Source organism: Phocoena sinus, chromosome 1 (genome assembly GCF_008692025.1).
Source record: "Phocoena sinus isolate mPhoSin1 chromosome 1, mPhoSin1.pri, whole genome shotgun sequence".
In the NCBI taxonomy this organism is placed as follows: Eukaryota; Metazoa; Chordata; class Mammalia; order Artiodactyla; family Phocoenidae; genus Phocoena; species Phocoena sinus.
The window spans coordinates 43,479,582-43,506,084 of record NC_045763.1 but is presented as its reverse complement, the minus strand read 5'-3'; the positions used below and the strand labels follow the sequence as shown (position 1 = coordinate 43,506,084).

The following is a 26,503-nucleotide window of genomic DNA, read 5'->3' as shown; positions in this document are numbered from 1 at the left end:
TCATTATAAAACCAATTTTTGTTAAATGAAGGCAGATTTAGTGTAAAAAAAATGGGTGGGGGGAGTTACCCTTAAATCTTACCATCTAGAGAAGTGGTTTTGGCAGATTTCCTTTTGAGTTTCTGTAAGTATATTTTCTTAATGTAGTTGAGATTATAAAGTATATACACTCTATCTCTTGCTTATTTCATTTAATATTATATTTGTAATAACTGCCCAATGAGCCATCGCATGGTTATGCTATAACTTACTTAACAGTTTGCCCATAGTGAATATTGCAGAAACATTCCTAATTCACTATTTCTCTTTCTTTGCTCTTTTTATCATGGCAGATTTTTTTCTTTCTCCTAATTGCCTAGTTATTCCCTTCTTCTCCTTCACCCCATTGCCAGTCTCTTTCCTCTTCCCTTTCTCTGACCAATGACTTGTCACACTCTTTATCTGCTGCTGGCTCCATTTTATCTAAGCTGACTCTTCCCAGAGACAACTTATTTTTGGTTGTATTCTTCCTGGCTGTAGATTTTCTCTTCAAAGAATCATAGAAGAATGGGAAGCACTGGGAAGAATCTTAGAGTTACTTCAGCCTACCCCACTCGTCATACCATAACAGATTCAGAATGAGTTAAATGCAAGTGATTTTCTCAAGGTTGTATAAACACAGATAGCAAGAGAGTAGTAGGGCTGGATTTCAGCCATGGGTCTCCTGACTCCTAGTCCTGTACCCGTTCTTGCAAGAAGGGATCCATCTTCAGGGGCTTGCCTATTTTCATAGTTCTTTTATCCATGCCTTCTCTATCTGTGAAACCAAATTGAAAAGAAATTTACAAAAATTGCATTATTCAAATTGGAAAATTGGCAACTTGAAATAATAATTGCATTATATTTAACTTTCCCATGCTTATTGGAGGATGAAATATATTGAATTTAAAAAAATTTCATGTAACATAGTATATATAAGTTATAGAGAAACACTTATATCTGTTCTTCTGAAAAATATTTTTGTTCAGTTGTTCCAATCAGAAAAATTCATGCTCTGACCATCACATGGGCACTTCCCCCTCAACAGCAACATTACAGGTAAGAGTTCAAAGGCAAATTTACTCCACTAGATACTGAGTGAAAATCATATTTTAAAAGCATACTAAATGGTTTAAATTTGGGCATTCCGGATTTATAAACACAGGTAACATGGTAAACTAGGACCTCACTAACTCCTGGATTGTTCAAGCCTTTGCTATATATTTTAATGTCTTCTTGGGTATAAAAGCTAGAGTCTTATAATTAGTTGCCTTTCCTGAGTCTTTGAATTTAAGTATATTAGTGTGAATGCTAACTTTTGTAATTATTTTCTTTAGCACTTTGAGTACAAATATATGTTAGCTTATGATTTATTTGTCAGTGGTGGCCGTTTAGTTTGATCTTGTCAAAAGTAAAGTTAAATAATTTTGAGCCTGAAATACAACTACAGCATAAATCTCAAGGACCTACTTGAGTTGGGAATGAGTTAGGTCAGATTTTTAGAAATTAGGAAAACACTTCAATTTATTTATATAATTATTTTACATGAGCAATATACATGGGCTAAGAAGTTCCTTAAAGATAAGGATCAGTCAATGGCTACAAATGCTTTTCTCATTGGAAATAAATGCTAATGAACTGATAAAAATTTAACTTAAGTTTCTAAAACTAACGAACAAAACAAACCCAAGAAGAGACACATACAAGCAGAAGGAAAGAAAAGTAATGTGTATTGCTTTAAGCTCAGTAAAAAATGCTTTTAACAATCAAGTCCCGTGAAGTTAACAAGAACAGTACGCCTCCAGTGAGAAAGCAGAGAACGTGTGTATTGTCTACTTACTTTTTTTTAGTGCAAGGATAATATAGGAAAAAGTAATGTCCATTGGTTGTATAGTTATGTTAGAGTATCCCAAAAAGTGTTAAAATGATTACATGCATATTTAAAAGTTTATTCCATTTGTTTTAAATTTATATTATAAGAGTAATATGCTTGTAAAATGTTGAGGACAAAAGAGTATTAAGTAAAAGGTAAAGCTCTGCTTCTCCTCTGTCCTCAAAGATATGCCCAACATTAATAGTTCCATATATATCCTTCAGACATTAAAATAATGAATATAAAACATATCTTTTTTAATGGAAATAGAATTATACTATGTATACTATTTTTCCCATTTTTTGCATTTCTTGTTAATTAACAAAGCCTTGTTTATCTTCTGCCTGATTACTAAGGTAATTCATTGTAGAAATCTTGAAAACTACTGAAAAGTAGAAAAAAGTCATCCATGATTCTGTTTTCCAAAGACTGTTACCATTTCTGTATGTTTTGATCCAGTTATTATTATTTTTTTAATGAACTGTATATTTGTTTTAACCTGATGTTTATCCCAAATATGTGAACTCCCACTAAATTAGCTTTTGGGGGAATGATTTTATTTTTTTACAAAGAAGCAAGTGTTTCTCCCTCCAGAGTTACCAAATACAGTACAATTAGATTTGGTCACATGCAAATGTTATGTATTCAACTGGGTTCATTCTTTAACTGATTTGCTCCTCTATGTCAGTTTTAGGATAGATGAAATCTAAAATATGTCATTCATATTTTATGTTTTTTTTCAAATTCATATTTTAAACAGTGACTTTTAAGAGTTTACTGAGTATAATTCTCTAAACTAAGTTTAGAATTTAAGAATGTTTAGATTTCCTAGCTTGATTTTTCTGTATATTTTTGGTAGGAATATATTCCCAAAATTATAGTAGAAGCCAGTGGGAAAAGATGATGTGAATAACACATAAACAACTACTCAGACTATTGATGTATATTATTATATAAGATATTTTTTACATCTGTTATTGCATTTTCCTGAAAAGCCTATGAGTAAGTAGTTAGGCAAGTAGAGAAAAAAAGAAAATAGAGTGAGATTAAGTCTTTTGCTCAAGATCATGCACTTACTTACAGGAATAACTAAAACTACAAGCTAGATTTTCTGACCCATAAAGCAATTTCAGTTTACCACAGAGCCTGATGCAATGTTGAAAGCTTTTAAGGATACAGAATGATTCATATCTGCATCAGATTCTAAAATGATAAAGAATCTATATTATTTCTATTTTGGGTGAAAAAATAATGAAAGATTTTACCATGAAAAGAAGTAAGATTGGTATCCAAAAGAAAAAGTAGTATCCAAAAGAATTCTTAAATTTTGGAATATTTGTACTTATTCAGTGATTTCAGATGAAAAGTTAAATTTCACCATGTTTTCTATTTTTATCTTGCTGCTGTCAAATTAATTATAGTTTCATATTTAGTAGAATTTATGTGAAAATAAGTTTGTAATCACATTCTCAAATATCAATCTCAGAAGTAAGATTTTCTAAAGTAAATTTAAGGTATTTATACCTTAATTTTTAAAAATTTCTGACCTTAACTTTTTTTTTAAAGGGTGAAGCCGCTTCATTATATCTCTTGGCTGGTTGGACATGAAGGCAAAGGCAGCATTCTTTCTTACCTTAGAAAAAAGCAAGTATTTAATTAATAAGTATTTTCAGTGTAGCAATCTCTGAAAAATAATGGACAAGTGTTATATAACCCATTCTTTTCTTTTTTTGCTTTGTCTGCCAGGAAGCGTAGATTCAAATCTAATAATTAAAGTCTCTTCATAACCTAGATTATTGTAATGGCCATATCATATTTGTATATTTCCTTGGAAGCCACCTTTTAGCCCATGTTGGAAGTATTATAGTTGTACACAAAATTTTTAAATTCATAACTAGAGTCCAGAATTACATGAAAGTTTAGCTCTAATCAAGAATTTGGATTTGAATAATAATTAAGTCAATTATTTAAATGATGTGGATCTCCAGGCTTTCCCAACCAGAAGGTAGACTTTAATGAAAACTTCACTGGGCAGATAAATCATATAAATATGGGAGACTGTGAACAGTATATGCAGCCATGTTAGCAGTATGTTAGCCATGTTTCCTAAAGCATTTAAGCACTTGTTTAAGTTGCCTAGCCAAATAATAGAAATACAGCTTTAGAATCAGGACCAAAACACATTAAAGTAATTCCTTGCTTGATTTTTCTATACACTATTCAAGAATGGAAGGTAGTTGAGAAATTTAAATAAGACTTTAAAATATTGATGTGTACTAGATTATTAAAAGAAAGCTGAGAGGGCAGGCTTATTAGAAAAATAATGAATGACGTTAAGTACATATATGCCTTACACAATAAATGTAATGTGATTTGAGATTTGCATAACCTTTTTACCTTACTGAACTTTATTAGAATTTCAAGTTTTTCATTCTGGCCTCCTCTCTCCTTATTTTAGACTTTCAGGATTATTCTAGTCAGGAAAAGATACAGTCTTATTGCTTCTTTTTTAGATAACCTGTGCAGGTTAGCTGATGGTCTCAAAGAGCCCACTTAACATTCTAAGTAGGGAAGTATCTGAAGTGTTTTTTAAGGCTTCCCTTGGGAGACGGCTCAAAAAGGGATGCGAGAAATGCCTCCCAGGGGAATTCCCTGGCGGTCCCAGTGGTTGGGACTCCGCGCTTTCACTGCTGAGGACCTGGGTTGAATCCCTTGTCAGGGAACTTAGATCCTGCAAGCCTAGCAGTGCGGCTAAAAAAAACAAAAAGAGAAATGCTTCCCAGCAAGCGTACTTTTAATATATTGTGAAGTATGAAGTATGAAGAACATACTTCACAATATATTAAAAGTACGCTTTGACAAAAAATTACTTTGTTCTCTTCGACAAAAAATTACTGTGGCTTCATGAAACTGATAATGTTTTACTATGTTGTAATATTAGTGTTTCCATTAAAGAAGTAAATACGGCTGTTATTTCCTTCTGATCATTCCTGTATGCAGTACAATTCCTTGGGAGGCTTTGTACTTTAAAAAAATTTGTACTTTTAAACTTACTGTTGGAAAGCATGTTTGCTTCAAAGCCTGGACTTCCCACATTTTACATAGAAAGCCTACCTATTTTGTTAATTTGAAGTATTTGTAGACTATCAATCCCAAGATATTGACTGGATTAATTTTTTCTCCTAACTGTAGGTGCTGGGCTCTTGCACTATTTGGTGGAAATGGTGAGACAGGATTTGAGCAAAATTCTACTTATTCAGTGTTCAGCATTTCTATTACATTGACTGATGAAGGTTATGAACATTTCTATGAGGTGAGTAATAAAAATGGAGGGTTTTTAAAATTATATAGATATCACTTTATGCAAAAGTATAATTAGATGTTTCATTTTTAGGTTGCTCATACTGTCTTCCAGTATTTAAAAATGCTGCAGAAGCTAGGCCCAGAAAAAAGGTAATATATACTTATAAGAGTCAATCCTAATATGTTTTAGCCTTCAGGCTACCAACAGACATGCGTTAGTCCTGCTTGGTGGTTTTCCAGGCATTTCTTGCTTAATTTCCTTTACTTGTTCCATATCCTTATTCCGCTACATGTGAACGTATGTTAAAGATTTAGGTTTACGTGGACAGTCTGTTTATTTTTATACTTCTCTTTTCTTGATGACGATTCTAATGAGAAATTTGAATATGTCTTCTAATTATAATTTTCTTCTTTCACAGAATTTTTGAAGAGATTCAGAAAATTGAGGATAATGAATTTCATTACCAAGAACAGGTACTGGAAGTCAAATTCTTTTTGAATGTTATCTGTGACCAAGTTGAAACTGATGTGGACATTGTTCCTCTTTTTGGAAGTGTCACTGGAGTTTTAATTCTGCCACTCTCTGTCATGTGAGTCTCAAGATGGCCTTGAGGTTTCTGAAAATTCACTCTTGTGTTTTTGAGTATTTATATTGAGTAACAGTGAGAGAATTAGGCAGATTGACACAGATCATGTTGTGTGACAATCATTCATCTATGTAGTCATTTCATATGTCTATCCCTTTAATCCCTTTGATAAACATTCATGGAGAGCTTGATATTTTGGGAATTCAATGATTGTGAAGACATTCTACAAGGTAATATGAAGTAATTACCATATATAATGTTAGAAATAGTGTGCTTTGTACTTTCAGGGTAAGGAAAGCATTTGCCTTGACTGGAATAGGACAGGGAAGCCTTCATGGATGTAGTAAATTTGAATTGAGTTCAGTATTAAAAAATGGATAAGGTTTAGATATTCTAAGCAATGGGAAGCACATAAGTAAGGAACTCTGGGGTATTATGAAAAAGTGAATGATCCTACATGTCTGTGGCATAGGGTATATGAAAGCAAAGTTGAAAGGTAAGGAGTTTAGAGCAGGGTTTTTAAAAAACCCTTTTTGTGCCTTGGATCCCTTTGGAAATCTGTTGAATCCTATGGACCCCTCCCCAGAATATTATTTCACCTCTTCATCTTTTTAAACTCTCAGAAAAATCGCCCTAGTAGTACAATGATCACTGGTACATCCCTCACCTAGATTTACCAGTTCTTAATATTTTGCCATATTTTCTTTCTCTCTCACGCCTCTTCTTGTGTGTGTGTGTATGTGTTTTTTTTAAGATTTAATTACAGATACCATGATACTTCACCTCTCAATGTTTTTTAACATGTATCTGCTACAAACAAATGTATTCTCTTGCATAACCTCACTAAAATTGTTGTGCTCAGGAAATTTAACATTAAAACAATACTGTTAAATATTTATTATGCAACCCATAGAATAGTGGGTTTTTTGTTTTGTTTTTGTATTTTGTTTTTGTTTTTATTGAAGTATAGTTGATTTACAATATTGTGTTAGTTTCAGGTATACAGCAAAGTGATTCAGTGATACATATGTATATATGTATATATTTTCAGATTATTTTCCAGTATAGGTTATTACAAGATATTGAATATAGTTCCCTGTGCTGTATAGTAAATCCTTGCTGCTTATCTATTTTATGTATAGTAATTTGTATCTGTTAATCCCATACTCTTAATTTATCCCTCCCCCCATCCCTTTCTCTTTGGTAACTATAAATTTGTTTTCTATGTCTGAGGCTGTTTCTGTTTTGTATATAAATTTCATTTGTATTATTTTTTAGATTACACATATAAATGATATCATAATATTTGTCTTTCTCTATCTGACTCGCTTAGTATGATACTCTCTAGGTCCATCCATGTTGCTGCAAATGGCAATATTTTATTCTTTTTTTTATGGCTGAGTAATGCTCCACTCTGTGTGTGTGTGTGTGTGTGTGTGTGTGTGTATCTCATATTTTCTTAAATCACTCATCTGTTAATGGGCACTTGGGTTGCTTCCATGTCTTGGCTATTGTAAATAGTGCTACTATGAACATTGGGGTGCATGTATCTTTTTAAATCAGAGTTTTCATCTTTTCAGATATATGCCAAGGAGTGGGATTGCTGGATCATATGGTAGCTCTATTTTTAGTTTTTTTTAAGGAAGCTCCATACTGTTTCTGTAATGGCTGCACCAATGTACATTCCCAGCAACAGAGTAGGAGGGTTCCCTTTCATAGAATAGTGTTTTTAAATGCATAAGATAAAATCCAGTAGGTTACAAAGGAATACTGAAATAAAGACTCAAAATAGTAAAAATTAGTAATATGGGTCTCTGTATCGATATATTAAATAACAAAGTCTAATGGTAGATCTAATAATTATTACAATTTTAAGTAGCAATGAATGTGCTATTTTTTTCTTCTTAATAGTCACCCATTTTATACACATCAGTGTATACATGTCAATCCCAATCTCCCAATTCATCACCCCCCCAACCCCCCCCACCCCTGCGGCTTTCCCCCCTTGGTGTCCATACGTTTGTTCTCTACTTCTGTGTCTCAATTTCTGCTCTGCAAACCGGTTCATCTGTACCATTTTCTAGTTTCCACATATATGCGTTAATATATGATATTTGTTTTTCTCTTTCTGACTTACTTCACTCTGTATGACAGTCTCTAGATGCATCCACATCTCTACAAATGACCCAATTTCGTTCCTTTTTATGGCTGAGTAATATTCCATTGTATATATGTACCACATCTTCTTTATCCATTCGTCTGTTGATGGGCATTTAGGTTGCTTCCATGACCTGGCTATTGTAAATAGAGCTGCAATGAACATTGTGGTACATGACTCTTTTTGAATTATGGTTTTCTCTGGGTATATGCCCAGTAGTGGGATTGCTGGGTGATATGGTAATTCTATTTTTAGTTCAGTAGTTCTCCATAGTGGCTGTATCAACTTAAATTCCCACCAACAGAGCAAGAGGGTTCCCTTTTCTCCACACCCTCTCCAGCATTTGTTTGTAGATTTTCTGATGATACGCATTCTAACCGGTGTGAAGTGATACCTCATTGTAGTTGTGATTTGCATTTCTCTAACAGTTAGTGATGTTGAGCAGCTTTTCATGTGCCTCTTGGCCATCTGTATGTCTTCTTTGGAGAAATGTCTATTTAGGTCTTCTGCCCATTTTTGGATTGGGTTGTTTGTCGTTTTTCCCTTGCTGTTTTCAATAATTTTTCTTTGTCTTTAATTTTTGCCAATTTGATTATTATGTCTCTTGGCATGTTTCTCCTTGGGTTTATCCTGTATGGGACTCTCTGCACTTCCTGGACTTGGATGGCTATTTCCTTTCCCATGTTAGGGAAATTTTCGACTCTTATCTCTTCAAGTATTTTCTCGGGTCCTTTCTCTCTCTCTCTCTTCCTTCTGGGACCCCTATAACGCACATGTTGTTGCGTTTAATGTTGTCCCAGAGGTCTCTTAGGCTGTCTTCATTTCTTTTCATTCTTTTTTCTTTATTCTGTTCTGCAGCAGTGAATTCCACCATTCTGTCTTCCAGGTCACTTATCTGTTCTTCTGCCTCAGTTATTCTGCTATTGATTCCTTCTAGTGTATTTTTCATTTCAGTTATTGTATGGTTCATCTCTGTTTGTTTGTTCTTTAATTCTTCTAGATCTTTGTTGAACATTTCTTGCACATTCTTGATCTTTGCCTCCATTCTTTTTCCGAGGTCCTGGATCATCTTCACTATCATTATTCTGAACTCTCTTTCTGGAAGGTCGCCTATCTCTGTTTCATGTAGTTGTTTTTCTGGGGTTTCATCTTGTTCCTTCATCTGGTACATAGCCCTCTGCCTTTTCATCTTGTCTGTGTTTCTGTGAATGTGGTTTTTGTTCCACAGGCTGCAGGATTGTAGTTCTTCTTGCTTCTGCTGTCTGCCCTCTGGTGTATTAGGCTGTCTAAGAGGCTTGTGGAAGTTTCCTGATGGGAGGGACTGGTGGTGGGTAGAGCTGGCTGTTGCTCTGGTGGGCAGAGCTCAGTAAAACTTTAATCCGCTTGTCTGCTGATGGGTCGGCCTGGGTTCCCTCCCTTTTGGTTGTTTGGCCTGAGGCAACCCAACACTGGAGCCTAGCCAGGCTCTTTGGTGGAGCTAATGCGACTCTGGGAAGGCTCACGCAAGGAGTACTTCCCAGAACTTCTGCTGCCAGTGTCCTTGTCCTCACAGTGAGGCACAGCCACCCCCCGCCTCTGCAGGAGACCCACCAACAGGGTAGCATGTAGGTCTGGTTCAGTCTCCTGTGGGGTCACTGCTCCTTCCCCTGGGTCCCAGTGCACACACTACTTTGTGTGTGCCCTCCAAGAGTAGAGTTTCTGTTTCCCCAGTCCTGTCAAAGTCTTGGAATCAAATCCCGCTAGCCTTCAAAGTCTGATTCTCTAGGAATTCCTCCTCCCGTTGCCGGACCCCCAGGTTGGGAAGCCTGACATGGGGCTCAGAACCTTCACTCCAGTGGGTGCACTTCTGTGATATAAGTGTTCTCCCATTTGTGAGTCACCCACCCAGCAGTTATGGGATTTGATTTTATTGTGACTGTGCCCTTCCTACCATCTCGTTGTGGCTTCTCCTTTGTCTTTGGATGTGGGGTATCTTTTTTGGTGAGTTCCAGTGTCTTCCTGTCGATAGTTGTTCAGCAGTTAGCTGTGATTCTGGTGTTCTTGAAAGAGGGAGGGAGAGCATGTCCTTCTACTCCGCCATCTTCCGAGTGTGCTATTTTGAGATATCTGCAACAGCTATATTGTGATTTCTATTGGTTGTAGTCATAGATGCTGATAATACTGCTGTGGTTTGTTGCCTGTATATTTATAAATTAATAAAAATGCTAAGTTAGAGTTTAGTGAAAATAAATATGTAATTTCTTCCCAATCAAACTCATGCTTCCCGCCCTCCCTGAATTTGTCCACTGATGTCTTGTGGGAGGTATCTGTAGGCCCTTAATTAAGAGCCCCCAATTTAGCACCAGTTCATAGAGCATCGTGAAATCTGCCTTTTTGGATCATCACCAGGGACAAATATCTACTATAATTTGAGAAGACTTAAGTACATGAGGACAAGGTCACAAAAACTATAAGCTTCCAGTTGCTATTGATTCCTATACAGTCTGCTGTATATGCTTGAAGTCATTTGAAATTGAAATCTTGTTCTATGAAAACAGAGAGCTACTGTGTTTTATATTGGCCATTTGAGGGTCCTATAGACACTTCTCTTCTATAAATTGATTGATATGCATAGAACCCCCAAGTCCTGCCATCAACTTTAGCAGTACTGATTTTTTTCAGTGTTCTTATCAACTGTTGTGGCAACATGTGGGCAGAACTGTGGCAGGGAAAGAGTAGGAGTAAGAATTGTGAACTACAGCCATAACTAATACCCTTATTCCTTTTTGGGGGATTGGCTTTTTAGCATTAGCTGAGTTACATTTTCTTTCTGCCCTTCTAGTTTCTTCTTAGCAAGACATTTCAAGATACCTTTTTTATAGCTCACCATTTTGTAGCTCATTTTTTTCTTTTTTACCTTTAGCACAGTATTCATGAATGCTTGTCTTGATTTTAAAACATGAGCCCAAAACATTTTAGACTAAAACCTAATCAGTACAAAGAACAAATCAGAAAGGTTCATATCTTTGTTTGAACTGCTAAATTTTAACTCAAGTAGCTCAGCTTATTTCAGCTTTTATATATTTCTGTTTTATTAACAAAGTTGACATATCTCCTCTTCAGATATTTTTCTTGTCTTCATCAGTAAAGGCAAATAGGAATGCTCTTTCAGACTATTCAAGCCAGTCTTTTTTAATTAAAAAAATTTTTTTAAGTAATTTTTATTTCACATGGGAACTTGGACTCAATATACCTTATAAATCAGCTACTTGAACTAGAGAAAAGCTGTTTAAGTGTCTTTCTATACGCAGAGAAACAGGAATAATGTAATAATAATGGAAGGCAGTGAGAGTTGCAGTAAACAAAAAAATTAGGAGATAGATAATAACAAGTGTTGGAGATGTAGGGAAATTGGAACTCTCATACATTGTGGGTGGGAGTGTAAAATGGTACAGCTGCTTTGGAAAACAGTTTGACAGTTCCTTAAAAAGTTAAGCATAGAGATACCATATAAGCCTGCAGTTCCACCTCTAGGTATACACCCAAGAGAATTGAAAACCTATGTCCAACACAAATACTTGTACACTGGTGTTCACAGCAGCATTATTCATTATAGCCAAAAAGGGGAAACAATCCAAATGTCCTTCAATGAGTGAATGGTTAAACAAAATGTAGAATTTGCATACTGTGGAATATTATTCAGCATAAAAAGTAATGAAGTACTGATTCATTCTACAACATGGATGAACCTTGAAAATATGCTAAGTGAAAGAAGCAAGACAACAGGTCACATATTATATGATTCCATTTATCTGGATATGAAATATCCAGAATAGGTAAATCTATAGAGCCAGAGCACAGATTGATGGTTGTTGTCAGTGGCTGGGAGGTGTGGGTAACAGGGAGCAACTGCTTACTGGGCATGGAAGTTTCCTTTTGGGCTGATGAAAATATTCTGGAACTAGATAGAGGTGATGCTTGTTCAACTTTATAATATACTGAAACCACTGAGTTATATACTTTATTATACATTTTATTTTATTTTTAATTGTATACTTTAAAAGTGTGGATTTTATGGTATGTGAATTATATCTTAAAAAAAAATTAAAGGATAGCATTTAAGTGTTTTTTTTTTTTTTCCTAGTACTTTGTCCATTGCCTTGGCACCAAAGATCTACTTTTAGCCAGGGTCCTGTTTCTCATAGGAAATATTTTGAATCACTCAATTTTGTAGCAAGCTGAATAGAACAGTTAACTTACAAAAATAAGTGGCTGGTGAAAATAACTGGTTAAAAAATTTAGAACAGAGTAGAGGGATCATTTTAAACAATAATAGCACTTGAAAGAGTGGGAGATAAGTGAAATAGGCAAGGAAGATTAAGAGGTACAAACTTCCAGCTGTAAAATAAATGTCATGGGGATGTAATGTATAGCATAGGGAATATAGTCAATAATGCTGTAATAACTTTGTAAGGTGACAGATGGTAAATAGACTTGCTGTAGTGATCATTTTGTAATATATAAAAATATGGAATCACTATGTTGTACACCTAAAACTAATATAATGTTATAAGTCAATTATACTTCAAAAAAAAAGGTACCCTTAACCTACACACACACACACACACACACACACACACACACAAAATAGTAGCACTTTAGTGACTAATAAACTTGATTCAGGAATGTTTCCTGAGGTGGAGCAATAAAAGTAACATGAATCTTTCCATACTTTTTCCATATTCTATCTGAATGTGATAATGTAGTAGGTAGCATATACCTATGATCTCTAATTTGATGTATGCATGTCTCATTTCTCCTCCATGAATGTAGTAACCTTCACTTCTGTTCTGTCTTCTGTTAGATGAGAGAACAACCCAGATTGTCTAGGGAAGGACTGGGCAGTATGGTATTTTGGGAGAGTGTTCACTGCTATGTTAAGAGGCCCAAGCTCTAGTGTCTACTCGCCTATCACTTATTGTGTGATCTGGGGCAAGTCACCTAATCAATCTGAGTACATTTCCTCATTGTAAAATGTAGGAATGGAGCCACTTGGTGTCTAAAGGACCTGTCAGTTTTAAGATTCTGTGCATTTGGGTACTCAGTAAATATCAATACTTGAATTGGTTGCTTCCTCTGGAAAGTATTTCCATTTCATAGGTTAGTGAACTTTCTGTCATTATTTCAGTTTTAATTTGAGATAATATACTGATTAATTTAGCCACTTATAGCAAGACTTACGTAATGACACATTTTGATTTCTGTTGATATATTGATTTTGATTCATGCTTACAAATAGTTTTTAGGTGATAGTGCTGTAGTGATAAAATGATGAAGACCCTGTCTTTAGGGACTTCATAGTCACGTGGGGCACTTGACATGTAAACAGACCTTTAAAGTTCAGTGTTGTAATTTCTTCGATGAAGACGCTGTGATGTGATTAGAGCCTCGTGTGTTGTAGGGCTCAGTATGGGGGATTGGAGGGGTGTTAGGTTAAGCTACTTTAGTTCTCTGGCTAAATTTTTTGTAGAATTCTGAGCATCAGATTCTTAAGCTGCAGTTACATCTGGTTGTATCTGTTGGAAGCTTTTGGTTTCATTGTTAAAAAAGAGATAAGTATTTTATATGTTGTGGCAAATTAAGGATAATAATGGAGAATTTCTGGTGTGAAATAATCTACCTCTTTACAGACAGATCCAGTTGAGTATGTGGAAAACATGTGTTGAAAACATGCAGCTGTACCCACTACAGGACTTTCTCACTGGAGATCAGCTTCTTTTTGAATACAAGCCAGAAGTAAGGAGGTTTCCATTTCTAAATTTACTTTTAGAGAAAGAGGAGGGTGAGAAAGTACATAGAGGTACTTAAGAACTGTGGGAATGGAGAAAACTTGGTTATGTTAGTCAAGTTTTTTGTTTGTTTAAACAGAAGAAATATCAGTAGTTTTGTGGGTAATTTTTCCTGATTTCTTGTATATGACTGTGGTTTAATATGAGGAGAAAACCAAGACCTCTTCTTAGGTACTATTCCCACTGTTTTTTCAAGTGTTGAAACATCTACTAACATAAAGTCATTTCTAAGAATTATGTACTTTAGATGCTAAACATACTTGTTTAGCTTGCCTTTTAATTCTGTTGGACACCCTGGACAATTAAATTTTAATCATTTTGAGAATATGTACAAGAAAAATATGATTCCCTGAATTCAAAATATATGACTTAGGGATAATAAATATTACACATAAATAAATAGTTGGTCAGGTCTTTGCTCCACTAGTCCTGGGAAATAAGTCATTTCGCTCCATATAGGGTAGCAGTTCTCAACCAGGGTGATTTTGCCCCCATGGGATATTTGTCAATGCTTGGGTACATTTCAGTTGTCATAGCTGGAGAGTGCTCTTGGCATCTAGCGGGTAGAAGCCAGAGATGCTGCTAAACATTCTACAATGCAGAAGATGGCACTCCACAACTAAGAATTATCTGGCCCAAAGTGTTAATAGTGCCAAGATTGACAGACTTTGATACAGGGTATTCTAAAACTACTGATTTTAAAGGGGATGGGGAAAGGTAAAGGAAGAAGCAGTAACCATACATTCTTGTCATTTCTCTAGGATGGTTTTGCCCAGGGGTCCAAGTATTTTTTTCTGAACCACTATTTGTTGTTTTTTTTCTCAAAGAGATGGTGTTGAAGTGCTAGTTAGGGTTTCAAATCTAACCCACAAAAATCTTATGTTTAGTCCTTATCATAGCTGAAGGATTATTAAAGGAGGCCCTACATTGGGATCATTTTACTGATTCTTGTGTATGAGGTAGTATAATACATAGCAGTTAAGAGCATAGTTTTTGGAATTATGAACAAACTTGGTTAGAACTCCACTTTTGCCACTTCTAGGTGTGTTGTTCTGTGCAGATTATAGAATCTTTAACCTGAACAAATTATTTAAACTTTAACCTCTGAGGCTGAGTGCTTTCTGTAAAATGGGTATACCTTAGGGTTGTTTTTAGGATTAAATAAAATAATGTATGTTAAACACTACCTAGCACATAGTAAAAGCTTAGTAAATGGTAACTCTTTTCACTGCTAGTCCTCTTATTATGTAGGATTTGAGATGAGTGCTGTGTAAGCATTCTGAAGAAACATATTAGAAACAGCTGATAGACTAATGTAGTTTTGTAAATTAGGGTGTTCATGGACTATAGACAGATAGTTTCATGAGCATCAAGATGCTAGGATCTTGGGGTGCCTAACATAATGTGGCTTTGCCTTTTTAATAGAGATGTATTAGGTTAAAGTTATAATTGTTTTGTATGTGTCTCCCCACTCCCCCTTCACCCCTGCCCCTAATTAGGTCATTGCTGAAGCCCTTAATCAGCTAGTTCCTCAAAAGGCAAATCTTGTTCTACTGTCTGGTGCTAATGAGGGAAAATGTGACCTCAAGGAGAAATGGTTTGGGACTCAGTATAGTATGGAAGGTAAAATATTTTAAAATTGTCCTACATTTAGGTATATGATTCACCTGGGAAGTTTTATTCCTTAATAATTTGTCTGATAGTTCCTGTGGGAAGAACTTACGTATTTTTTTCAGTAGTTTACTTTGAAATGAAAATTATTTATACTGCTTTGCAGAAAATTATTTTCTGCAATGTTTATGTCTATATTTATTAGCTAGTGAGAAAATCCTATTGTATTGGTAGTTTGGGGGCAGACTTTTGACTGTGTTTTAGAAAGTGCTCCTCAAACTTCAATGTGCATATGTATCACCTGGAGGTCTTATTAAAATACAGATTATGATTCAGTAGCTCTGGAATAGGGCCTGCAATTCTGCATTTCTAACAAAGCTCCCAGATGATAACAATGCTGCTGAGACTGCACATTGAGGAGCAGGAGTCTAGAAAGTCTGGATATGTCACTCACAGCTTTTCTGAGAAAAGAGAATTGATTTGTGAAGGCCAGTTGTTGACTGGTTTGTTATTAATAGAACTCTGATCATTTTTCTTTATTGGATCAGTTTGTCTTTCATCTCTACAGATATTGAAAACTCTTGGGCTGAACTGTGGGAGAGTAATTTTGAATTAAATCCAGATCTTCATCTTCCAGCTGAAAACAAGTACATAGGTCAGTAAAATAGCAATCATTGTACATAATCCATCCATGTACTAATATTAAAACAAATAGCACCTCTGTAGTATGTTATATTTTACAAAGTATCATTTGAATTCATATTTGAGTTTCCCAGTTATCTCTGGGATAAGCATTACAGTTTTCTTACTTTTCCAAATGAGAAAACTGCTGCTCAAAAAAGCAAAGTGACTTGTCCTGGATCTTCAGTTGGTGAATGCAGGAAACAGGACTTAAACATAATCCTGAGACTTTTTCTTGTCTATGATAGCTGATCCTTTCATGTGAGTCTCTGTAGGAATTGCCATTATCTTGTCCAATTGTTCTAGTGTTTTTCAAACTATAGGTTGCAACCCATTAGAGGGTTGTGAAATCAATGTAATGGGTTTTGAGGTCAGTGTAATGAGTTGTGAAAGCACTAAAAAAAATCAGAGTGGAAAATAGCAAAATGTTTCACTGAATAAAGAAAGGGTATTATTTTAAGAACTTTTGTTCTCAGTAGGTATATGTGTGTGTTATCTGTCTGCTAGCTTGCAATGGAAAACAGTTCTAACAGTGAGAAAGTCACTGGTCTAGGACAAAGGTTACAGTTGTATATAACTAATTTTACTCAGAATACCATTTTTCCCAGCAATTCCATTCCTAGGTATATACCCTAAAGAATTAAAAACAGGTATTCAACCAAATACATGTACATACACTTTCATAGCAGCATTATGCACAAAAGCCAAAAGGTGGAAACAGCCAGTGTCCATAATGAATGAATGGATAAACAAATTATGGTATATACATGCAATGGAGTATTATTCTGTCATTAAAAGAAATGAAGTACTGATACATGCTATAACATGGATGAACCTTGAAAACATTATGCTAAGTGAAAGAAGACAGACACAAGGGGTCACATGTTGTATGATTCCTGTTACATGAAATATCTAGAATAGGTAAATCCATAGAGACAGAACTCAGACTGATGGTTGCCAGTGGCTGGGGGGAGTGGGTAATGGAGAGTGACTGCTTAATGGGTATAGAAGTTTCCTTTGGGGCTGATGAAAATGTTTTGAAACTAGAAAGAAATGGTAGTTGCACAACATTGTGAGTGTACTAAATTCCCCTGAATTGTTCACTTTAAAATGGTTAATTTTATGTTATATATGAATCTAACCTCAGGAAAAAAAATGCTTTTGTACAAAAAGTCTTGCATATTTTAGATAATTCAGTTCTGCATCTTTAACTTTAAGTATCTAAACAACCCTTTTTTTTTTTTAGTAAATATAGCCAGTACTTTTTTTTTAATTCTTAAGTTAGCTATTTCGCACCTGAGTGTTGATGAAACAATTTATGTTTCATTAACTTAAAGGACAAATTTGATGTTGTTTGAGCAGAACTATTTTGTTAACTTTTAAAAACTCTGTAAGTTTGGTAAAAGACATTCTCATTCAAGAATGCATTCATTCATAAATTGGTTTATACAACTATTCTGACCAAAGGTTCCTTTCAGTTAAGATTGTCTCTGAGAAAGAGAATGAAGCTGAATATGGAGAGATCAGAATCAACTCTTGGGAAATTACATCTTCAGAGTTCATTTAGTTTAAGGCCAAGAGGACTTTCTTTTTAGTATTGTTCTAATAATTTATTGTATTTCAGCATTTGAATTTGACTTATGTTTGCCACAAAGAAGACTGACTTACACTTCCGAAACCAGGAACAGATTGGTGGGAATCCTGTTGAGATAACTGAATGATTTATTACCTTTCACTTTTGTTAGCCACAGATTTCATGTTGAAGGCTTTTGATTGTCCAGAGACAGAATACCCTGTTAAAATTGTGAATACTCCACAAGGTTGCCTATGGTATAAGAAAGACAACAAATTCAAAATCCCCAAAGGTAAAATATTTCCCTCCTTAATAATAGTGAAATAAGTATAACAAATCTTTTTCCACTTTCTAGCAACCTTTTCCCTCTGTGTCTATCACTTCCCTCTCTTTCCCCTTCCCCTTGTACTTGAAGACCTTTTCTAGGCTTATCTATCAGATCCATACTGTGCTCCTGTGCTATCACAGAAATTCTTATGGACATTATAGATTCCAGGAAGTATATAAGGATTCAAGCCTAAAATGAAATTATTTTTGGATATTTTTCTTTAAGTTATATGAAAGCAGAGCCAGGTGCTTGGCCATCCTAGGGAATAGGTGGTGTCTTTTGAACATTATTGTTAAAAAGAAAGTAAGAGTAGCTGAAAGAAATTATTCTTAGATACAATAGATAGCTGAGTCCAGCATTACAAATGTGAAATATCCTCTATCTGTCTCCCTCTACTATTTTGCTTTTCAGCGTAAAGGAAGCATAGTATATAGTTAAACAGACTCTAAAGCTCTTATCTTCAACATGGTAGCCCAAACTGTGTTGCTTTTTTATTTTCTGTTCTTGTGCATGGCATTGGAATTTACTGAAGCAACTTGGAATCAAAGGCTGAGTGCTCTTGGCTGCCATTTAACCCAAATCCCTAACCTTAACACAACTGGACTAGTTCTGAGGGATTCTTGAGTTCACTGGGAAGGTGTTTACTCAATTTTTCTTGAATAGATTATAAGAGTGTCTAAAAATGTTCTTAACATTTATTCAGCTTCCTTGGAAAGGCGCTGCTATAACTTTCTGTGAGCATTGAGATTTTTCCCTTAATGTTCTTGACATGTATACCTCTGTAAGCATTTTTCCTGACCAAAGTTATTGATAATAAGAGTATTCTTAGGCCTCTCTGCATATCTGTCTATATATCTGGTCTTCCCGTAGATTAAAGTGTACCTTCTGGACACTATTTGGAATGGTAAATAATACTTTCTAAGAACCCTTAAGGATAAAAATGTAGTGAGGATTTAAGGATTAGTGGTTTGTTTCAGAATTTTTAAAACAACATAATATTAGGGGAAAATAGCAGATGTATTAAATATTTGAGGCCTCTGGCCTATATTTTCTTATTTAGGGTCTTTTTTCTTTCAGCATATATACGTTTCCATCTGATCTCACCTTTGATACAGAAGTCTGCAGCAAAGTAAGAAATTGTCCTCTTTTCTGGAAAATATTTTTTTTATTATTGGAAGACTATTTTGTTTGTTTATCTCTGAATCATTTTATCATTTTTCTCTGTCAGACTTGAGCTATGCTCCTCATTTATGTGTTTTTATGTGCCCCAAACAAATTATTTGTATCAATACTAATCACTAAGATGGAATTGTGGCTGCTCCATCTCCAGCACCCATTTGTAAAACATGCTGACAGTTTAGGCTAGTCATAGAATTACTGGATTGAGAAAGTTCCGTAGAGATGAGCTTGGGTCAGCTTCCAGTCTGTAATGAGGACTAATGGATCTGTTGACCTGTATTTAGAGATTATTTATAATCAGATTCCTGTATTTATAATCAGATTCCTGCCAAGGAATCTGATTATACTTTGTTCTTAGCAAATTACTTACATGTTTATGTAGGTTGTGGGAGGTCAGAGAGCCTAAAATGTACCTGAATCATAGGAGGTGCTCAGGAAACGTTAGTGTACTTCTTCCTTTCTTTTGCCACTTAACTTGTAAAATCCAGCCTTAATCTCACAAGCAGCACTAACATTATTAATATTCAGTTTAAGAAATGCATTACCCTCCTCCATTTCCTCAGATTTTTGATTTTTCAGTCAGAAAACCTAGGCCGCAGGGATAACCAGAGCCTTTGGGCCAGCTGCCTTTCATGCATTTTACACTTACCCCATTGTGCACTATAGATATTGGGTTGGCCAAAAAGTGTCTTCAGTTTTTAAGTAAAAATAAAAGACACATTTTTCACGTTCACTAAGAACTTAATTATATTCACCATTTTTGTTCCACTACCTTCTGCCATTTTTCAGGCAGCTTCATAATTCCATCTTCCCAGAACTTTTTATCTTTTTGAGCAAAGAACTGTTCCAGGTGCCTTTTACAGTCTTCCAGGGAATGGAAATTTTGTCCATTAAGAGAATTTTGGAAAGACCAAAATAAATGGAAATCTGAAGGTGTAATGTCTGGTGAATACGGCAGATGAATCAGAACTTCCCAGCCAAGCTGTAACAGTTTTTGCCTGGTAATCAAAGAAACATGAAGTCTTGTGTTATCCTGATGGAAGATTATGTGTTTTCTGTTGACTAATTCTGGACACTTTTTGTTGAGTGCTGCTTTCGGTTTGTCTAATTGGGAGCAGTACTTGTTGAAATTAATCGTTTGGTTTTCTGGAAGGAGCTCATAATAGAGGACTCCCTTGCAACCCCACCATATACACATCACCTTCTTTGGATGAAGACCGGCCTTTGGTGTGGTTGGTGGTGGTTCATTTCACTTGCCCCACGGGCTCTTCTGTTCCACATTATTGTACAGTATCCACTTTTCATCGCCCGTCACAATTTGTTTTAAAAACAGAACGTTTTCATTATGTTTAAGTAAAGAATCGCATGTGGAAATATGGTCAAGAAGGTTTTTTTCGCTTAACTAATGTGGAAACCAAACATCAAAGTGATTAACTAACTAAGCTGGTGCAAATGATTTTCACTGCCTGATTTGGATATTTTGAGTATGTCGGCTATCTTCTGCATGGTATAACGTTGATTGTTCTCAGTTAATGTCTCGATTTGATCGCTATCAACTTCAACTGGTCTACCTGACCGTGCAGCATCGTCCAGTGAGAAATCTCCAACACAAAACTTTGCAAACCACTTTTGACATGTCCGATCAGTCACAGCACCTTCTCCATACACTATACAAAAATTTTTTTTGAGTTTCACTTGCGTTTTTACCTTTCTTGAAATAATAAAGCATAATATGCCAAAAACGTTTTTTCTTCCATCTTCAATATTAAAATGGCTACACAAAAATTCACCAATTTTGATGTCTTTTTTTAAATACACGCTGATATAACAGCTGTCACATACAATCTAACAAAATTGTTTCAAGTGAAGTTAAAGACAACTAAGTACTACTAGAGCCATCTTACGGAAAAAACTGAACGAACCTTTTGGCCAACCCAATATTACATTTTCTCTGTGTGCGCGACATGAAAAAGATAGGGAAGCATTGCTGAAGGTGGGAGTTCTGTAATGCCCCTGTGAAACTGAGTCCTGGGTATATTTACCTTTGAACTCAATTAGTATATATGGTTTTACATTCTGGAGCAGTGAAATAACATCTTTATAAAAGTGAAGTTTCTTACTCTAAGTCAAAGCAAATCCATTTGTCTATTTCTTGCCAATTAATGATGCTATTTGCATTTTATACTCTTAGTGTGGTCCTCTTTGATATCTTTGTCAATATCCTTACCCATAACCTTGCGGAACCAGCTTATGAAGCAGATGTGGCACAGCTGGAGTATAAGCTGGTAGCTGGAGAACATGGTTTAATTATTCGAGTGAAAGGATTCAACCACAAACTACCTGTAAGTACAGTGCTCTAATTTCCTCACAGGCAGCTTTAAAATTTTATATTTATGTTTGTTGTGCCTATAGCACCAAGCATAGAGGCTTGTGCATGAGGTGAGGTGCTGTACATAGAAATAAATGTTTATTAATATGAATTATTGTGTTTTTTTGGCTGATGACAGGTATTCTAACTTTGGCCACACAAGACCAACATATATTCATTAATTAATTACATTAATCAGTGTTGTATGCATTAGTAATGGATACAACACAGCCTGTGCTTCAGGCTTGATTTCACTTCCCTTTGCTGTCAGTTTCTCTGCAGCCAACACTGGTGTTAAGGACTGGTTTGAGCATAATTTCATGCCATACAGCAAGGACAAATTTAAAGCACCTGACACATTGCCTGACATAGAGTAGAACTCAGATGTTTGTGTTGTTTCTTTCTCTTCTTGCACTCTTTTCCATTGTTTCAAGTGTGTGTGTCTTGTTTTCCTTCTAAGTTTCTGACTCTTTAGGAACAGAGTTTATATCTTGTCAGTGATTTATCTTTTGGTAAAGAATATATTTCAGTGTCACTTTGTCAAAAACTTCATCAGTAAAGGAAGAAATAATATGGGATGCTAGCTAAAGGATTAGATCATCAAGTACCAGGTAAAATAATATAATGTACCCAACAACAAATTTTATATCTTGGTTTCTTGGGTAGAGCATATATTAAAGTTTGGGGAACTGCACTCATACAAGAAAAAATCTGGAGGAGAGGACCTGGCAGAAATTAGACCTGTGCTAAGAGGTGATATAGCCTCCATATCTTAGATAGTTCTCTCCTTTATACCCTCATCCCTGTCAGTCTCCCTGGGGAACAAAGACTGGTCTTAGGAGGAGACACCATGGAATATTTTACTAACCTTCAAAAGCCTAAATATAATTTAGCTTAAAATCCAGACATGTTAAAGTTTTGGAATTACCTGGAGAGCTTTTTAAAAATACAAACCATAGAAAACTATTTGAGGTTCTTCATTTTATGAAGCTTACCTAGCCTTAACATTAAAACTTGATATAGACTATAAATATGTATGTAAAACTGGAGATCAGTTTCACCTATGAAATACAGAGTCAAACATTCTAAAAACTTGAAAATTAAATTCAACAATAGAACAAAAAGAATAATTCACCATGACCAAGTGCCAGGAATGCAAAGGTTGGTTGTTCAGTATTAGGAAGTTGATGAACATAAATTGTTTATAACACAAGTCAGTTGAGGAACACTATGTAAATATAGTGATAAATGCCCAAAAAATCATTTGATAAATTTGAGTGGTCATTCCTAATAAGTAGGAATGGAGGGAAGTTACTTAACCAAAATAAAAACCTTAATTAAAAGACTAACAGCAAATGTTCCACTAACTGATGAAATGCTGAACATTAAAGTTGGGAACAAGCCAAGGATACCCATGATCACATCTATTACTCAACATTATTTTAGAGAAAAGTACAGAACCTATCTAAAGAAAACTAAATCTTTTTGAAGCATATAAAAAAAACTTTAAATAAGGGAGAGACTCATCATGTTTCTGGATAGAACAGGTTGATATAAAGTCATTATTTCCAAAATTACATTCTCCCAATTAAAATTACATTTAAGGGCAGTGGACATGCTGGATAAAATTATTTTTAAGTTTAGTTGGAAGGAAAAATGTTTTAAAATACCCATAAAAATTATAAAAAATAAAAAGAAAATTCATTGCTCCAAATTTGACAGTTATTGAGAATTTTAGCTCCTAAAGATTCTTTGAGTCATTAGTATTTCTCTTATGTCCTGCGCAATGCCTGTTACCATACTGGGCCCCTGGTAAAAGCCAGTGGGAAACATTTTCCCCCTAAACATTAGTGGATTTCCATGCTTCTCCACTTAAGGTGCTTCTTTCTTTTCTTCTTAGCTGCTGTTTCAGCTTATTATTGACTACTTAGCAGAGTTCAGTTCCACACCAGCTGTCTTTACAATGATAACTGAGCAGTTGAAGAAGACCTACTTCAACATCCTCATCAAGCCTGAGACTCTGGCCAAGTGGGTATACATGGATGGGATCAGCTTATATTTTGAAGGCCTGAAAGTATTTGCCTTCCTGGAAATTAAGTGTGGGGGATGAGGCTGTAGTTTCAGTGCTAACTCAGATGTGATAGAAATGTGCTGTGTTTTAGGAAAACAGCCCACAGAGTTATAGGATTTCTAAACCCAGTGTAAGTAGCTATCTGTCAGTAGGACTGCAAGCAGCCTACTATACTTAATTAGAGGCTAAAGGTAAAAAGGGTGCTTTTCCCAAAGTTTGTAAGTAAATAACAGTTCAAAAAATGCTGACTTTGTTGTGGCTCAAAATTGCTTACTGGTGATTATATGGTGATTTTAGTGTGTTGGATGTTATGTTAAGTAGCTGAGTTAAATTGCCTAACACATCACTTATCTGACAAATGCAACTATCCAAGAATTCATCCAGGGTTCCAGAAGAGAGCAAAAAAACTGTACAGTCTGTGTACTAATGCTTAAACCCTCTGCTAATAGGCAACCCTTCTGGGCCTTTTCATCAGAGCCTGTTCTTTACCTTTGTGTGAATCAGAAAAAAGTACACCCTTGGGGTAACCTCTATCAGCAGGTAGAGCCTTTGTGGAAGGGGAAAAAAGTTCCCTCTGAGCAGATACAGCCCTTTGTGCACAAGGATTGCAAGCCCCTACTTGATCTGCTTGCTGGGCATCTATAAATGGAAAACGAAGAGCACAACTTTATATAGAGGCCCTGCTTTTGACATAGTTATAATGAGCCCATAAATGTCCAAAATTCGAAAGCAGGGGAGGGAGCAGTTAAGAATCAGACATGTAATAACTAATAATCTGATCACAAAAAGTTACAAAAACTCATAACCAAACATAAGTTGGAAAGGAGAGTTGTCTGGAACTATTGATATAATGAAAAATAGCCTGTGTATCCCATAACTTCTGAATACTACTTTATTAAAATGTGGTAGAGTAATAATAACACCTGTTTATTGAAGATTTGTTATGTGTTAGACCTAAGAACTTTTTTTTTTATAGACCTAAGAACTTTTAAGTGCATTTATTTATTTAATTCTCACCAAAATTCTGTAATGGTAGCCATTATTATTTCCCTTGTTTTACAAATGAAGAAATCGAGTCACAAATGTTAGGTAACTTGCCATGTTCAAACAGCTTACTGTGTGTGGGAGGGGGTTAGTCTGATTCTGGCCTAGAGCCACTTATGCTGTATTGTCATTGTAGTAATAGATATCCATGATGATCACCTCCAGTAATTAATAAATGCTAGTGAGATTTCAAATCAAAATAGTAATATTAAATTGGTGTGTGGCTCATCTGGCAGCTTATGTGAAATTTATTTTGCAATTGAAACAGATAAGTGAGTTGTACCAATGAGCTAATAATCTATGTAATAGTTTGTATATGCAGTTTTAAATGCTTTTTGGTGATTATGACATTGTTTCCCTATCTTAAGTTGTGATAGAAATTGCGTCTCTTTAGAACACATCATCTATAGAAACTTAATCAAATCCTTCTTTACCCTTAAGATTCATTTCTTACAGTAAAACTTTTTTTTCTGCTCTCTGTACAGAGACGTTCGGCTTTTAATCCTGGAATATGCCCGTTGGTCTATGATTGACAAGTATCGGGCTTTGATGGATGGCCTTTCCCTTGAGTCTCTGCTGAGCTTCGTCAGAGAGTTAAAATCCCAGCTCTTTGTTGAGGGCCTGGTACAAGGAAATGTCACAAGCACAGTGAGTGTGAGGTGCTCTGTTGCTGCTGGCCAGGTTGGAATGCCGTTCTGGGCTCTGGAATTGCATTAGTTCTTCCCTAAAGGGGAAGCTCTGTAGTCTGGCAGGCCAGCATTGTCACAGTCTGTTTAGAAGGGAACCTGGCCCCTCCGATGCTAAACAAGACTTTCTTATGAAGGAGACTGCTGCTATTGGACAGGACTTTGAGTTAAATGGGTTTGGTAAATATATGGTATTGGTTACATTTGTTGAAGACTGTGGAAACTACAAACAGTTTAATTTAGAAATTAAAGTGGGAGCTGGGGAGTGGTGAGGGATGTGTGTGTGTGTGTGTGTGTGTGTGTGTGTGTGTGTGTGTGTATATATATATATTCACATATACTTAGGCAGAACTTGTATGTCACACTTGTAGGTCAAGCTACAGAGCTTGGGCTTTATCTTATAGTAAATGGAGAACCATTGAAGAATTTAAAAGAGGATTTGTCATTAAGAAAGATCCAGAGAGACCAGTTATGAAACTGTTATAAAAGCTGACATGAAGTATGATTCCACTTACATGAGATCTCTAGAGTAGTGACAGTAACAGGAGGTAGAATAGTGGTTACCAGGGGTTGTGGAGGGAAAGAAGGGGAGTCATTGTTTCTATGGGTATTGAGTTTCAGTGTTGCGAGATGAAAAGTCTGGAGTTCCATTTCACAACAATGTGAATATACTTAACACTACAGAACTTTACACTTAAAAAAGGTCAAGATAGTAAACTTATGTATTTTTACCATAATAAAAAAGTTGAGGTGAAAATGATGAAGCCTGAGGTTAGGCAAAATAAATGAAAAAGAAATGCTTAAGAAATAATGAGGCAGAGGATGATCAAAGGCAGTGACTGATTGGCTGTGGGGGTGAGGGAGAAGGGAGGGCTCTAGGATGATGCCCAGATTTCTTACTGGAACCAGTGGGTTGGTAGAGGAGTAGGAACAGTGTAGGTTTGGGGCCGTATGGGGAGTTGGTTTTGATCCATATTGAATTGGATGTGTCTGTGGGACCATATAACTAACTGAGGCCTCTTCCAGCCAGGCGTGCTTGTTTGGACAGTCCCTGAACTGTTTGGCTCTTGACCTCTTCCTCCATGGCCTCCCACTCTTCCTCCATGGCCTCCCAGTTTCTCAGGACTGGCCGTTTAATGGAATATATAAATGGCCACTCTGGAGATTGGCTGCTATCCTCCCTACTTCTCTGTCT

General features: G+C 35.6%; 1 protein-coding gene across 1 annotated transcript in view; it reads left to right on the top strand.

The window, feature by feature from the left end:
- Positions 1 to 26,503, top strand: part of NRDC (nardilysin convertase) — a 99,725-nt gene that overhangs the window by 65,187 nt on the left and 8,035 nt on the right. The window contains 14 exon segments of the mRNA XM_032650566.1: positions 1,008 to 1,077; positions 3,458 to 3,535; positions 5,084 to 5,204; positions 5,286 to 5,344; positions 5,614 to 5,668; positions 13,609 to 13,641; positions 13,643 to 13,714; positions 15,267 to 15,390; positions 15,947 to 16,033; positions 17,805 to 17,924; positions 19,038 to 19,089; positions 21,331 to 21,481; positions 23,408 to 23,535; positions 25,108 to 25,270. Coding sequence (XP_032506457.1) covers positions 1,008 to 1,077; positions 3,458 to 3,535; positions 5,084 to 5,204; positions 5,286 to 5,344; positions 5,614 to 5,668; positions 13,609 to 13,641; positions 13,643 to 13,714; positions 15,267 to 15,390; positions 15,947 to 16,033; positions 17,805 to 17,924; positions 19,038 to 19,089; positions 21,331 to 21,481; positions 23,408 to 23,535; positions 25,108 to 25,270 — 1,313 coding nt within the window.